Source organism: Sylvia atricapilla, chromosome 24 (assembly GCF_009819655.1).
Source record: "Sylvia atricapilla isolate bSylAtr1 chromosome 24, bSylAtr1.pri, whole genome shotgun sequence".
Taxonomy (NCBI): Eukaryota; Metazoa; Chordata; class Aves; order Passeriformes; family Sylviidae; genus Sylvia; species Sylvia atricapilla.
In genome coordinates, this window is record NC_089163.1 from 3,703,188 (window position 1) to 3,719,040 (window position 15,853).

Sequence of the window (15,853 nt, forward strand, 5' to 3'; positions counted from 1 at the left end):
TAGATTTTTAATAGCATTTATAATAACTATTATTATTATCATCATCATTATTATTAAATATTCCAAACCAACTGAGATTCCCTGGAGATGTCTGACTATAGTTCAAACATGAGATGCACACAGAGTCCCTTATAATATTATATTACATTTGTCTCGAGCTTATAAAAATATATATTGACTTCTCAAGTGTGTATTTACAGTACTTGACATGTGGCTAATGAATATAAAAGCATCTGGAGATGAACCAACTTGATTCCCATTTGGTTTCTTGTGAGGGGAGTGTTGCAGCTGCTGCTGCAGCAGGACTGGGGCTCTCCCAGCCTGTGGAGGAGGCAAAATCCTCAATGACATGCCAGAGGCTGGATGGGAACAGACCAGGGTCGTTCTGAGGCATTTCCAAAACAGCATTGCTGATTAATTTAATTACACTCCTTCCCCAAGGAGAGAAGCTGAGAGGATGCAAGTTAATTTTAATATCCTAACAGCAATCTATAGCTCAATCTATGAATTTTGTTATCTGGTGTTGGTGAGGAGCTCAATTAAAAGTGTTTATTCTTGCAAACAGCTCTAGAAGGCTGCTTCCATGGAGGAACTTTCCTTTCTTTTCTTGAGGGAGAGCCCAGGAAAGCTGATGACTCCTGTTTGTGGTGAGTTAGAGCCCATCCCAGAGCTCAGCTCCACACAGCCACAGCCTTGGGCAGCCTCTGGCCACTGCAGCCCAGGGACACAGCCATGGCCACAGATAACTGCTGAGGTTTACTCCTCTTCAGCTGGGCAACAGCCAGAGGGACAGAAAGCAGATTCCAGTGGCCACGAGTGGCACCCAGAGGCAGCCCCTTCTCATATTCCTTATTCAGGCTCTGTTCTGGGACACTCGAGGGAACATTCTGCTGCCTGCCCATGGCCAGGTCTGTTTTCCAAACTGAGGCACACTGTCACCTCGTCACCAAGCCCTAGATGTCTCCAGACTTCCTTGAGGTGAACCAGGCTGGAGCTAGCTCCTCCAGTAACAACTTGACCAGCATCCCAACACACAGCACGGGCAGGGAGAGGGGAGAGAAGATCCAGAATCAAGCCAATTCAACCCCCTGCCTAAAGACCTGGGATGTACTTTCTCTGGAGTTAAAATGTAAACGCAGAGAGCACACAAATTGCACTTGATCCTTGGGATCGGGCATTTCACTAAATGCAGGGATTGGTTCTCTGCTGTTCCTCTTCAGGGTGGGAAGCAGCAGGATGGCAAGTGAGCAACCCAACTGGACATGGGCCAAACTTGGAGAAATTTCTGTTAAAAACACTAACCAAGAGACACTGGGGAAGGAGCATGGTTTGAACTGCAGAGGGGGAAGGAAGGAGAGATCTTGTTTTCCAGAGAGAGCAACAAACCCCCCAGAGCACATTCAGCACTGCCTGGGCAGAGTGGTCACCACGCCAGCCCCAAGGGGCCCTTCACTCAGTCCTCAGTCAGCTCCTCATCCTCTCAGAGTAGGCTAACAGGAGGGTCTGGCTGCAGCAGATTTCCAACCAGACTCTGAGCATCTCTCACAGCCTCCATCCCCTATGCAAATCTTTGCCTTTCAGCATTAATAATTTACTTGTGATACTTACAGATCACAATAAAGCCTTAAAAAACTCAGCGCAGAGCTGCAAATACCCAATTAATTAACTAACTTCAAGGAAAGTTGGATTATTAAGATGCTGTTTATGTCTTCTCAGGGATCAGGCTGCAGCTATGGGAGGCAGGTTTTGTTGGTGCCCACAAAACCAAGTGTGGGTGTGCCCAGCACCATTGCCTCTGTGCTTTATTGGAGAACACTGAGTTTTATTCACCAACTGAGGTGTCAAAACTCAGAGAAGTGGCTCATGGAGCAGAAGGGATGCAACTGGGAAAGAGTTTCCTTCAGCACAGATGGGGAAAGTCACCTTCCAGGAGCTGGGCATTGAGTGAGAGCTGCTCTCTAAATATAAAAGCAATAAAAACTCCTTGTGGGGGTTGCTGCGATCTGTCAGGTTGTATAAAAGTACCCATGGATTCACCAGCAGGATACAGAAGTGTTGCCTCTGGATTAAGACAGTGCAAAAAAAAAAAAAAAAAAAAAAGGTCCATCCCACCCCTGTGAACTCAACTACCACATGAAATGGCATCAATACACTTTGACTCATCTTACAAAACGCTGCTGGGGAGAGCCACGTCCCCCCAGGCACGCCGCACCATCCCGGGCACCCCGGGCTGCCCCAGCGCAGGGGACAGAAGCCCTGCTCTCTTGCCACGTGTGCGGCGGCACCCAGCCACTCCCACAGCCCACCTGAGAGCTCCAGGTGGGGCAGCTGGGGGCGGGCAGCCCCTCCTCCCCGGCAGCGCCGTGCCCTGGGGCTCGGTACCTGCGCGGGACACGGGCTCACACCTGCACGCCCCGGCCGTGCATCCGGATCACCTGAGCCCGCAGCGCCTGGATCCCGCCCAGCAGCGTCTTCTGGTGCTCTGCCGCAGTGATGCCCAGCCGGAGGATGTCTCTGCAAAAGGAGCCCCGCAAAATGAGCCAGGACAAACCAGCCCTGAGCATTGCCTGCCCCAACACCGACTGCAGACATGCACAGGTAAGAAACCCCCAACTTTTGTCCCAAACAAAGCAATGCTGACCCTGACCAGGCATTCTGGGCTAACAGGAGCCTGCAGCACGCCCAGGTATGGGACAGCTCTGACCCCACCACCCTGTGCTGCAGCACAACAGATTATCAGTAAATCACTGATTATCAAACTATAGAAATTACAAATTATCATTACTGATTATCAGCACAAGTAAGAAATACCCAACCTTTTGTCCCAGCCAAAGCAATGCTGACCCTGACCAGGCATTCCAGGCTAACAGGAGCCTGCAGCACGCCCAGGCATGGGACAGCTCTGACCCCACCACCCTGTGCTGCAGCACAGCAGATCAGTAAAATCACATCATCATTACTGATTATCAAATTACAGAACTTACAAATTATCATTACTGATTATCAGCACAAGTAAGAAACCCCCAACCTTTTGTCCCAGCCAAAGCAATGTTGACCCTGACCAGGCATTCCAGGCTAACAGGAGCCTGCAGCACGCCCAAGCATGGGACAGCTCTGACCCCACCACCCTGTGCTGCAGCACAGCAGATTATCAGTAAATCACTGATTATCAAACTATAGAAATTACAAATTATCATTACTGATTATCAGCACAAGTAAGAAATACCCAACCTTTTGTCCCAGCCAAAGCAATGCTGAGGTCAATCACTGCCTGAGTGACCAGGCATTCCAGGCTAACAGGAGCCTGCACCATGCCCAGGCATGGGACAGCTCTGACCCCACCACCCTGTGCTGCAGCACAGCAGATCAGTAAAATCACATCATCATTACGGATTATCAAGTGACAAAAATTACAAATAACCATTTCTGATTATCAGTAAATGACATTGGATTTGGCTCTGCTCCCTGGCAGGGGCAGGAAACGTTGCTCTCACTGCACCCACCACACAAAGTTAGAGCTGGGAGAAGGGGTCACTTACTGGGCTGTCATCCTGGCCACCGACTCCAGGCAGCAGTAGCCCGCAGCAGTGAAGTTGTCCTTGTACCTGCCCATGTCTATAGCCTCCAGCCACTCACCCACGGAGCTGAAGGATGGGAAGGCCGAGAAGGTTCTCTTGGAGAGCGGGATGGACGTGCCATGGGACCTGCCAACGGAGAGGGTGGTGAAGAGGGAGTGGGGCACAGCACAGCAGAGGGGGGACAGGCAGATGTGGCAAGAGGGTGATCACCTGGGGCACGTAGAGCTGGGACACGTGGAGCACTTTGGGGGCTCCAGGCTCTGCACCAGCTTGCTGAGGGCGGTGTGGATCTGCGAGAACTTGGGCCTCTGGCTGCGGTCCTTCTGCCAGCAGTTGAGCATCAGCTGGTGCAGGGGGGGCTGGCAGTTGGCTGGGGCGGGCAGGCGGAACCCATCCTCCACAGCCTTCATCACCTGCAGCACACGAGGGGCTGGGGCCAGGGGCTGCCATGCAAACCCAAGGCTAACCCCTGGGGCGAGCCTCCCTCCCCACAGCCAGCAGCAGCTCCACCGGCAATGGCCGCACCGTCCTCATGCAGGGTGCAGCCGCAGGGGCACTCACGTCCTGGTGGGACATGTCCCAGTAGGGTCTCTCTCCGTAGGACATCACTTCCCACATGACGATCCCGAAGCTCCACACGTCGCTGGCAGGGCTGAAGTGCTGATACTGCACGGCCTCGGGGGCTGACCACAGCACCAGGCTCTTCCCACGCTGCACAGGCACAAGGGCAGGAGGGATTTACTCGCCCAGCAGGATGTGGCCAGTGCTGGCAATTCCCAGGCAATTCACTGCTCACCTGGCATCACAGGGTGGGCACCGAGCAAACCCGTGTGCCGTGAGCACGTTTAGGACTAAGAGGAAACTGTTTCCTCAGTTAGTTTAAAATGTCACTGCAGCTGTATGCTGCACGAGAGTGTGAGTCTTGAAATATTAATGGGAGAGGAGAATGTCCCCAGGAAGAGCTGATGGCGTTTTGTGCATTAATATTTAACGAACACCACCTCTCAGCTGTACAAACACAAGTCCCTCTGCCCTGATTTGTGCAGTGGGATTGTGGCCGGAGCAGGCACAGTGCCAGGCCACTGCCATGCAGTTCCCTCACCAAACACATTGGATTTCTCCCTGAGAAAGAAGATCAGGGTGCAGAGTCCCTGTTCATACCTGAAGAAGGAAATGGGAGCCTCGGAAAAGTGTTGACAACAGAATGTGGAAATGCAGCTCACCATGGTGGAGAAGATGGTTTCCATCTTGTCCTCCTGTGGCCTTCTGAACCCCGTGATCTTGCATGCCAGGCTGCTGCTCACCAGGACCTTGTGGGCAGCCAGGCTTTTGTGCACATAGCCCATCTCTGCCAAGTAAGCCATGCCAGAGGCAATGCCCTGCAGCATGCAGATGAGCTGGGTGCCTGTGAACTGCCCCTCGTGTTTCTGTGGAAGCAGAGCAGGAAAAGCCAAAGGTCAGCCTTGGGAACATGGCCAGGAGAGCCCCAGCAGGGCAGGCACCCCAGTACTCACCCTGAGAAAGGAGTCCAGCAGCCCGTTCCCCATGTACTCCATCACTATCATCATGGTGCTCCCTGCACAGACAGACAAGCAGCACGGTGTGAGTGTCACCATCACTCAGGCAGTTCAAACCCTGCAGGGGTTAAAAATCCAGGTGCCAACCCCTGCACTGCCTGGCTTTTGGGGGAGATTAAGGACGTTATCTCAGCCAGGTTGTAATGAGCACTGAGTCCATGGCATCCCTGTCATCCCCAGCTAGGAATGGATTCCAGTATCAGAAGTTCCTTTCATCAGGACTCTGAAGCACATCACAAAGGACAGCACAGCCCAGTGAAAGCAAAAGCAACCAGCTCAGCCAGAATACTTCCTTTCCTAATACAAAAGCCTAGTTAGAATCAGCTCACATGCTCTGGTTTCTTTGGATTTACACAAATATCCGTTTAACCATCGCATCCATAGCTGCACACGTGCTCATGGGAGAGAGCTGGAGCAGTCAGCCTCATCTGTTTTACTGACAGAACCTCAATTTACTTTTATCAAGAGCACACGTACTTGGCTGCTAAGCCAGCCCCCACTACCTGCATTTATTAATCCAGCTGGAAGCCTTTTATTAATCACCAGAACGCAGACCCAGCTTACGCACGTGGGCACAGCTGCCCTACAGGCAGCCAACTGCACCTGGAGAGTTACCTAGCCCCACATCACCCCTCCAACACGGCATTAAGGCCATTCCTGCCCTCCTGGGAACCCACATACCTCTGGTGATGACCCCCTCGAGGCGGATGACGTTGGAGTGGTCAAACTGGCCCATGGTGCACGCCTCGGCCAGGAAGGAGCGCTGCTGCTTCTCGGAGCAGCCGGCCCGCAGAGTCTGGATGGCCACGGGCAGCTCCCGTTTGCTGGGCAGCTTCAGGCACCCCCTGCACATCTCCCCAAACTCTCCTGCACAGCAGAGAAACGTTGCTGGTGTTGGGAGGGTCGTGACACAAGAAGTAAGGCGACGTTCTGTTCATTACGGCCGCACGCCGCCGTCTTTTGTACAGTTTTTACGAACCTCGAGGGCAACTTCTAATTATTGGTTAATGGCTTTCTTGGTAGTGGTTCTGTTGGTTGGTAAAAGGTGTTTTACATGTCCATCAAATCTATCTATTCTTGGATTGTTCATATGTTTTCTTTACTGATTCTCATGGGACAAATCCTTTTGTTGTTACAGGTGCACTTATTTTTCACCCTCGGAATAGATTGTTGTGTTAAAGGAACTTCTCGTTCTCTAAACAGCTTCATATGGGAATTTACAAATTTCTTGTTAGCTGCACTTAGAAGAAATGACAGGCTAGCTTTTTACCCTATGCCTACAGAGAAATGGGTTAAACAGGACTGCTGCCACTCCCACCAGGCCATCCTGAGCATCACGCCACTGCTCTGCAGGGCCACTGACCCTCAGCCATCCCCAGAGCCTCTCAGCTGTTCTCTCCACACTCTGCTCAGTCCATATTGTGTTTTATCCCATGAGAGGAGGATTAACCCCCTGTCACTGAGGTCATGCTCCAGGCCTGGCTAGCTCTGCCTCCTGCTCTGCTCCCCACAGAGCTGGATGCAGCAGGGCTGGAGGGTTCCTGAAGAACATCCCACTGCACAGCCACACGCTCCACAACAGGAGCTACGGAATTCCCAACATGAAAAACCAATATTGGCTTTACAGCAAAAAGCATGTAGCTATGAACAGCTTTATTGATTTGAAAATCAGGTTCTTGTTAAGTCAGCAGTGAGACAAACACACTCTCAAATTCCTTAGATTTAAATGTCTTCCTTACTAATTTATTTCTTGATTTTTCAAGCACCAGATTGCTCAGGAAAGGTACATGGGGCTCCTCTGAGCTGCTCCACACTCCAATTCAGAGGCAACCTCATCCCCTCCTCAGTGTCCTCTCCCCTCCAACACTGTCCTTCAGCTGCAGGCAAAGCCCTTCTCTCCTCCCTTCCTCCACCTCTGCTGCTGCTACAGCTGAATTTATCTTTAGGGAAAGAAATGACAAAGAATGATCACATTTCCCACGTTCTGGCACACAGTAGCCATGAAGGCTCTAGGGTCCAGTCAGGTGATTTTAATTTGCTTTTAAGTTTTAGGCAGTGAAGTTGATGAAAATCGATAAATCATTAGGTTCACGTATTTATAAATAGTTTTCATGCTGCTGTCAAAGTGCCCAGATGCAGATAATTGCTGATGCTTTCTGGTCCTCGTGGCATTCACTTGGCCGGGCTCAACGGCTCAGAAAAACACCAGGAATGTGGAACAAAGCTCCTGGATAAAATCCTCACCAGCCCTGCTCCCATCCTCAGCTGCAGGCAGGTACCCCCAGGACTGGAGCAATGCCACGGCCCAGGGAAAGGGCAGCACATGGGCACAGCCACTGCAGGATCTAATCACTAATAATGGGTCACTGAGAGGCTTTCCACAAGTTTTTTATTTCATTATCAGCCTCAGTGAAGGCAGAGACATAAAAGATGGTAAAACTCACGTCATAACAACAGAAACAAAAGTTCTCTTTGTTACAAGGCCTTTTCAAAGTTGTTTTTTTTTTTTAGCCAACAGGCTGATGCTAAAAGCTTACAAGCATCTACTTAAGCTAATCAATAAACACAGCACAAAATAGTTGATATAAGGCCACCACAGGTGGCCCACAGGCTCCCACCCCATGGAACTTGCCTGTCCTGATAATCCTCTCAATTTTGATGCTGGCATTATCCAGTTCCTTGGCAAAGAGGTGCACAGCCTGCATGGGATCTTCGCAGGTGTTGGGGTCAATGTATGTCCTCCTGGTGGGTATTTTAACTGCAGGAAAGGCAGAAAGGGCACGTGAGAGGGGCTTGGCTGAACTTCCACCCACCCATCCTGGGAAACACTACCCCAGCTTATCCATCTCCTGCTCTGAGGGCAGAACCAACGTGCCACCTTTGTAAAAGCACAGCAAAAGACTCAGTTCTAAGGTTTTTAAGACTTTTTTTTAGGGTTAAGTGAATCCAACTGCTCTGCTCCACTGCCACAACCCCTGGGTACAGGAGAGCAGCCCCTTTCCTCCAGTGAAGCTCCCACCCTCCAAAGCCAAATGAAATGGTCAAGGCAGGCTCTTCTACTTCAGAGGTGCTTTGGGGAACAGAAAACCATGTGTGCACTCCGTGGGCATGTGCCAGGAATCAAATAAACTCATCAGCCCCGACAACTGAATTCCCTCTGACAACACTTGTCTGTAAAATTATTGCTGCTCAATAATCCAGAGTAGCCCCAGAAAACAAGGCTGTTTGCTCATGTTCATGAGAAGCTGACAGAATAATTCATACAGCCCCTGTAAGCTGCAAGAATCCCCATTTCCTCTGGCACGCAGTGACCCACCACAGCAAGGACAGACACTGGCACACGGAGCTGTCATGCCCACGGTCCTCAGAGAGCCATCCCCTGCTCTGGGATAACACAGGATGACAACACTTCAAAAGTGAGGGCTCAGGGCTGCTTTGGTGGGTTGTCAGCAATGATAAATAGAGGGATCCCACAGTGACACTGTGACAGCCGGGCACCACTCACAGTGGAAGTACAGCTCCTCATCCCCGTCCTGGCTGGCTTTGCTGTACCCACACTGCCTGCAAAGAGAGTGAAGATGCACACAAGGGAATGAAGGGGCTGCAGCCCCTTAGGCCAGCTCAGACCCCCCTGGAGCACGCCTGGCCCTGCTGACCTCCTCCAGACCATCACGCCGACCACCACGGACACCAGCGCCGTCAGCCCCACGATGGCCACCACGGCGATGATGAGGACAGGGTTCTGCTCACTGGAGGCCACTGTCACTGCAGAGGGAAGCAGAGCTGGTCGTCAGCATGCTCTGGGGCAGGTTTGAGGAGAGGAGCTGCCTTTGGTCACTGCTCCCACAGCCAGCCTGTGTCCTCCAGGAGTGCTGTGGGAGCAGCCACCGGCTGCTTATCACTGTCCTCACAACAATTCTGGTCCAGCTTTAAAAGCCCGAGCTGGTGGGAGCAGTCCAACATGCTGGCAGCCTGAACAGACAGAACAACCCACCCCTGCTTCAACAGCTCCCGGTTTTGTTAATCAGAGCTGAGGAAGAATCCTGTTTATCAGAGGAACACATCAAAATTTATGGCCTTACAAATAGTTTTCTTTCATCACACTAATCCCTTTTCCTCCTGCTTTTGCAAACAGGGGTATTAGATAGCTACATTCTCTATAAAATTTTTATTGGCTTCAATTAATTCTGAAATGTCTTCTGTGTGGCAAATGAAGGCAATTTAAAGCCCTGTTAAACACAATCTGTGGGAGCTGTTCTGAGCCAGGCAGCTCAGCCTTGCACTTCCAGCCAGCGTGGGGGATTGTGCCGAAGCCCAGCGTCCCTCCAGCCCTCTTTCAGTGAAAGAAGATGATTTTGGACCACAGTTATGAATGGGAATTTAAAAGGAGAAGTCTCAGCACATAACACTGATGCTGGCTGCCCTGAGCCAGCCAAGGAGGAGACAAGCCAAGTGCCTCCTGAGCCAGGACAGCAGCATGAGGCAGGGAGCAATCACGAGCTAGGCAGGTTTTTGGGCAATCTCAGCCAAAGAGCAGAGACTGCCCCAGCCTCCTCGTGAGAAAGGAGCCAGAGAGCAACTGCCCTCATTGACCCTTTAGTGAGAAGAGACAGGACAGGGCAGTGAGACCAACCTCATCAAAACCTAATGGGAAAATACAAGAAGAAGCAAATCCCTGGACAGCAGTGGGACAGAGTGAGTCTCTCCCTTAGACCTGGAGAAGCAGAACCAGAGGGTCGGGTGCTGCTCCACGACACCAGGAGCAGCTGGGGCACGAGGTGTGAGCACAACATCCCCAGGGACATGAGCCCTGCTGCACTTACACTCTGCCAGTGTCTCCACTTCAATGCCAGGGTTGTAGTTCCCGTAGTCTGGAGAGGAAGATGTTCTGATTTGGAAAATGTAGAGGGTACCAGGCTTCAGGTTATTGACCGTCACGGCCGTTGATGTGGTTTTCACAGTCGAGTAACTTTGATCTCTCTGATCCTGGGAAATAATGAGAAACCTGAGATGGAGCTGGCCTGACAGCTGAGCCACGGAGCCGGCGTGGCACAGTCAGGAGAGCCTGTCCAAAGAGCCAGCCTCCAAAAGAAACACGTTCTTTGTGAATGTGAAATACATTCACTGGATGTCTCATGAACAGAAATCATATGGGGAGGTCACAGGAAATGGCAGATGGAGCTGGGTGATGCTGTGAAGACATGAAGGCAGAAGTTGGGGTGGTGGGGAGCAGCTGTGCCACCCCACACAGCAACTTCCCCCTGTGCCAGGCTCAGCTGTGGCCCCAGCCAGCCCCTTCCTGCTCCCCTGCTGCAGCCACGGGGTACTGGGGCAAATCTGTGTGGATTTGGGAAAACTGGAGCTCCAAGGGGCAGCCCAGCCCCACAGACCAGTTCAAGCAGTGTCCCAACCCCACAGTGTGACACAGGCACTATCCCAACCCCAAAATGTGGCACAGGCATGAGCAGCAGCCACTCACTGCACTGCTCACATCACTACCAAATGTGTTTCCATTTGATACATTTTCCCCTTTGAATCTTCCCAGGAAAAAAAACAAAAGCTTTAAAAGCAAAGCTTAAGAACTAAGTTGATATTCATGGCAGCATCAAGAGCCTCGTTTCAGTGAATAACTGATAAACTGAATTGAAATGCTCTACCCAAGGAGGAAGGTTCCTCATTTCATACCCCAAGTGTCATGTTGCTGCAGCCCATTTGCACAGGAATTAACGTCTCGGGCTCCAGCATTTGCCCTCCCCCACAGATCCCTCCTCTCAAATCTATCAGATGCTGAAAATCACATTAATATGAATCAGCTTCACGGTGCCTTGTTTCTAAATACAGAAAGCTGACATGTCACCTGCACAGTGTGCCTGACATGCCAGCAGCTCCATAACGAGCCTGAGCACAAGCAGATAAGGTAATTTGCAGAACTGTGTCATAAACTGCATTTATTTTGATTTAGAGCCTTCCCCCTGCTCTTCCCACTGGTGTTTCTCCTAAAATTCCCACCCTATCACACCTGTCAAACAATAGCAGCAATTTTTAAAATCAAGAAATTGCCATGAAAATATTTGCTGGGTCCCCTCCCGTGCAGAAGGGACAGCTCACCACAGTCAGAGGTTTGTAGCTGTCAGTCCTAAAGCAGACCACGAGGTCCAACACTCCCCTAGAGAGCAGGCTGGGAAAACAGAGAGCATCTCCTCCAGGATGTGGGAACCCACTGGGGTGTCTCAGTCCCTGCCTAGCTGGAGTCACACGGTGGATGGGTGACTCTAGGTGCTGGAGCTGCTGCCTATTTCCCAGTCTGCAGTGGAGAAGCCTCTTGGGGAGGGTCCAGGCAAAGCAGCCAGGTCCACACATCACACACACCACGGCTAGCTCAGCAGAGAGAGGCAAGAAGAGGCTTTTTTATGAGATCAGTTCCAGTGAGGTTTATTCCAGGTGCCAAAGGGAAATCAGGAACAGAGACCTGGCCATGTGCCGTGCATGGGGTTAAGTTTGGGGTCAGGGGCCAATGGTTTGAGGGCACAGGGGCAGTACAAGGGCCAGGGCAAAGGTCAGAGACCCATAGGGAAAATGGGGCCACCCAGGGTGCCACCACCAACAGGGAAAAGAGAAACCACTACAAATAGGGACCTATGGGGGAAGCAAACTGGGGTGGATCACAGTGTGCAAAGCACCGTGGGGAAGGTTCTCTCTTTCAGCCCAGGGAAGGGTCTGTGGTCTGTCCTTCCAAAGCAAGACCCTGGGAATTGTCCCAAGGGGCTCCAGGGAGTCCACATGTCACCGTAGGACATGAAAGATTCCAAATAGTTCAGAAGGCAAAGGGCATAGAAAAGAAGGCTTTATTGTCTAAATTCTTACTACCTTTTATAAGGTGTTCCCATACAGACATAAGGTGGTTGGTGAATAGGAAAAACACCTTTCTAATACCATTGGTTAAACCAGAGAAACAGCAAAACACCAGCTGGACAAAGATTGTTTTGAGAGAGGAGAGTTGTTTGCCAAGATTGTTTTGACAAAAAGCTTTCTTGAGAATTTTTTTTTCCTTGGGGAAAAATCAGCAGCTGCCATCAGGCTGAAATCCCTGAGGCCCACAGCACAAGTGACTGGGAGCACACAGCACCTGGCACTGTGCTCCTGAGGGCAGCAAGGGAAGGGCACAGGGCACAGGCAGAGCCCAGGCAGGGCCCAGAACTTACCTTCTCAAAGTACTTGACCTCGTACTCGGTGCCATTGGCAGAGAGGAACCCTGGCTCCTGCCAGGACAGGGACACACTCTTCTGCTCCACTCTGTCTGTGCGGATGTCGGTGATGGGAGCTGGCACTGCAAATGCAGACAGGAGGAAATGAGCAGTGACTGAGGAGCTGCTTCACTAAAACCTTCCTCTCAAACAGCTGCAGAGAGTGACTTCTGCAGACAGCAGTTCCCTCTCCTTGAATCAGGGCTGGAATTGCTCCAAGTGGGAGAAGCCAGTGGTAAAACACAGCAGCTCTGTGATCCATGGGCAGCCTGGAACACTCCAATGGAAAACTGGCCAAAATGCCAAGGTCACCTCCACCCTTAGTGCTGCTGAGGAGTCTGAGGATGGGCTCAGGCCCTGGGCTCTGAACCCCTGCTGAGGAGGTCTGGGAAAGGCAAAACACAATCTTTGATTCAGGAGGGCTGGTGGGACATACCAAAGCCTCCTGAAGCACCTCACACCAGATCTACGCCATGTAACTGGACTGCTGGGTGTATGAGCCCCACTCTGAGAGCAGGCTGTGCCTCAGGAGCTGGCTGAGTGTTTCTGGTCAACACAAACTCCCTCCTTGCCATGCATGCATCCATTTAGTTCATCCACTGCAAGATGCACTTGCCAATATCCCCATTTTAACCAGCTTTGGCTCCAAACAGGTCTCCAGCCTATGCAGGCAACAGCTCACAGCCCTCAGACACAGCAAAAGCTGCATGGGGATGTTGATTGTTCCCAGCTTGTCCTACTTCCCATCAAATCAGGACATTCACTGGACCCATCTCTGTCCCACCAAGACTCCTGTGGAGAGGAACAAGTCCCTGGAAAGTAAACTTAAGTATCTGTGAAATTTTGTATTTATTACTTAGCTCATTAATCTTTGCTGAAATAAAAAGCCCTCGTGATGTTTTATTCATGGTGATTTGGTCCTTGATTCCAAGTCCCTCTGGCTTCCTATGAGAGTGTGAGAGGAGTTAAAGGGGCTCTTGTGCAGCTCCCTCTGCTGTGACCCAGCCCACGGTGTGAGACAGAGTCAAACATTATCCCCCAACACTTGCCTTGGGTCCTGCTCCTGGGAGATAAGCTAAGTGCTCCTCGCTGTGCTGTATGATCCCCATCAATAAAATATCACACAGCTGCCCTCCTGCATCTCTGAATCCAGGAAATGGACTGGAGAGAGCTGAACATGTGGTCCTGACTGTTAACAAAGTCATCAGGAAAAATCCTACTCGCTCACGGATGTGCTTTAGAGCAGAGCCCATGGTACATGACAGAAAAGCAGGTGCCAGCCTCAAACATGTTTAAAAAACATTAAAGAAAATCACACAGGCTATAAAGCATTTCACACTGTGAAAAAAAAAATGTGTTTCCCATCAATATTTTAAGCTCTCCTATCATTGCCTCTATTTGAAAAAGCAAACATTAAATTATTCACCACTCTGCCTGATTTTATAAACTCCATTCCCCTGTACGTGGGCTTTCTCCTCTTGATTAAGCAATGTAACAGCAAAACAGGCATAAAACTACATGTGGCACCGTGTCCCTTCCCAGAACAGCTCCCTGCACTCAGTGAGGGACACCAAACACCAGTTCACCCTGCCCTGCTTGTGCCAGACAGAGCCAGCTCTGCCCTCCCTCATCACTTACAAACCCCGAACCCAGGACATGCCCTGGGCACCACCCAGGCAGCTCCTGCCTCAGAGATCTCCATCCAAAGCAGAGAGGTCACCTCACCAGCCAGCAGGCAGCCAAAGAGCCCAGGAGCTCAGACATTTGTCCTAGAGCTGGCTCATCCAGCAGCCCCACTGCCCCATGGTGAGTGAATCAGCCCTGGACATGCACAGGCAAATCTACTTTGGAGGACCAAATCCAGCTCAAACCCCTTCTCCAGCCTCAAGAAGGAGGATGCATTCTGGCACTGGCTGCATTATTAATCAGCAGCAGATTTAAAAGCTCTTTAAGGCAGGAGCCTTGTATTCCTGCTGGGAATACAAATGACACAGGCCTGGAGTGCACATTTACATGGCTAATGCAGCTCCACTCCTGCAGGTGAACAGTTCCTCTCACTCCTCAAACACTTTTATTTAGTCCCATGCTGGGGACAGATTAGAAAAAACACAGTATTAATTTTGCCACCTGCAGACTAAATTGCATCTCATCTTTTGGCTGCAATTACGAGGAACGATGGACAATTCCCTCCGGTGAGTGCTGGAGGGGAAGGACAGCACGGAGCTGGATTAGAGGAGCAGGATCTGACAGCTGAATAGGGTCTTGTTTGTGGTTTAATTTTTCCTCTGAACCTGCTTATCAGCAGTCAGAGCTCCCCTGCTGCTGCAAAGGACTTCCCAGACCGCAGTGTGACAGTCCCCACTGCCCACACATCCCGGGAGCCTCCTTCCTCCTGACCTCTGGCCCCAAACAGCACTTCTGTGCTGGGCTCCAGTGACAAGAGGCTGCAGATTCAGGGCTCCAAGAAACGATGTGCTGTGGGGAGCAGCTCCCCACACTGTCCCTGCCAGCTGTGGCTCTGTGTTGTGCCCACGCAGGGTCCCCTCCTCGCAGTGGGGTCTTACAGACAAACTCAGTTGGGCACCCACTCCCCAGGACATCACCTTCTCCCCTTCCTTGCTGTCAGGAATGGGTTAACCAGCACTGTCACCCCTTGCCAACAGTGCAAAGGCAAGAGGAACCAGGGCACTGGTGTCTGCTGACAGGGCAGCCCCAGCCTGGCACTGCCCAGGAGGGGACACCTTCAGCAATAAAAACTGTCACTGCTCCAAGAAACTTCTGAGCCTCAGAGTAATTCCCAGCCACCATCTGCATCTGGAGACTTGACAGCTCAACAAGAGGCATTGATTTTGAACAGATTACAGGATTAATTATCCACATTCTCTATGTGCATTTCAGTTCCCTCAGGAGTACACGGTGTTGAGTAAGGGGCTGAGATTTCTCCCTTCCCCAGGAGGAAAAGCTGTTCTTAGCAGCATGGGCTGGCATCACCGACTTGCTGCTTTGCTCCCGAAGGGAATGAGGCACTCACCTGGCCACACTTGGGCTCCTGTGCCCAGCTCAGAGCTGGGGGCCCAGGCAAGGTCCCTCTGCCCGCACCGGACTGGAGGAATGGCTTGTTCTCAGACCTCTCTGAGCTCAGCACACCCCAGCCTGTTCTCTGTGCCCCTGGCCTGAGCTCAGGAGACAGAAGATCTCCCCAGACCTGAATCCATCCTTGAGCAGCAAAGATCCTAATGAGGAATGACACCTCTGCTGAGGAGCAGTCTGCAGCACAGCATCCCCCAAAGGAGCCACGGGGATTATGGCATGAGGGAAGAGAAAGCAACGACGTGCACAAAAAAACATTTGATCAAGCGGTGGCAAAATTATTTATAACAAGATCAAAGTTTAATCTCCTCAGATGAAATTGTTGGCCGATTCCTGCCAAGAGGTACCTGAGGATCATCTGTCT

General features: G+C 51.1%; 1 protein-coding gene across 4 annotated transcripts in view; it reads right to left on the reverse strand.

The window, feature by feature from the left end:
- Window positions 1-2,399: 2,399 nt before the first annotated feature.
- EPHA10 (EPH receptor A10) overlaps window positions 2,400-15,853 on the reverse strand; it is a 28,184-nt gene continuing 14,730 nt past the window's right edge. The window contains exons 6-17 of one of the 4 annotated variants that reach the window (XM_066335008.1): window positions 12,358-12,482; window positions 9,979-10,141; window positions 8,812-8,920; window positions 8,661-8,716; window positions 7,788-7,913; window positions 5,837-6,022; window positions 5,093-5,154; window positions 4,802-5,005; window positions 4,140-4,289; window positions 3,789-3,991; window positions 3,540-3,704; window positions 2,400-2,514 (exon numbers count right to left, since the gene is read on the reverse strand). In XM_066335008.1, the coding sequence (XP_066191105.1) occupies window positions 2,400-2,514; window positions 3,540-3,704; window positions 3,789-3,991; window positions 4,140-4,289; window positions 4,802-5,005; window positions 5,093-5,154; window positions 5,837-6,022; window positions 7,788-7,913; window positions 8,661-8,716; window positions 8,812-8,920; window positions 9,979-10,141; window positions 12,358-12,482 (1,664 nt within the window). Of the gene's footprint in view, window positions 2,515-3,539; window positions 3,705-3,788; window positions 3,992-4,139; window positions 4,290-4,801; window positions 5,006-5,092; window positions 5,155-5,836; window positions 6,023-7,787; window positions 7,914-8,656; window positions 8,717-8,811; window positions 8,921-9,972; window positions 10,142-12,357; window positions 12,483-15,853 lie in introns of all 4 variants that reach the window. The other 3 variants (XM_066335010.1, XM_066335009.1, XM_066335011.1) reach the window with 3 other exon arrangements.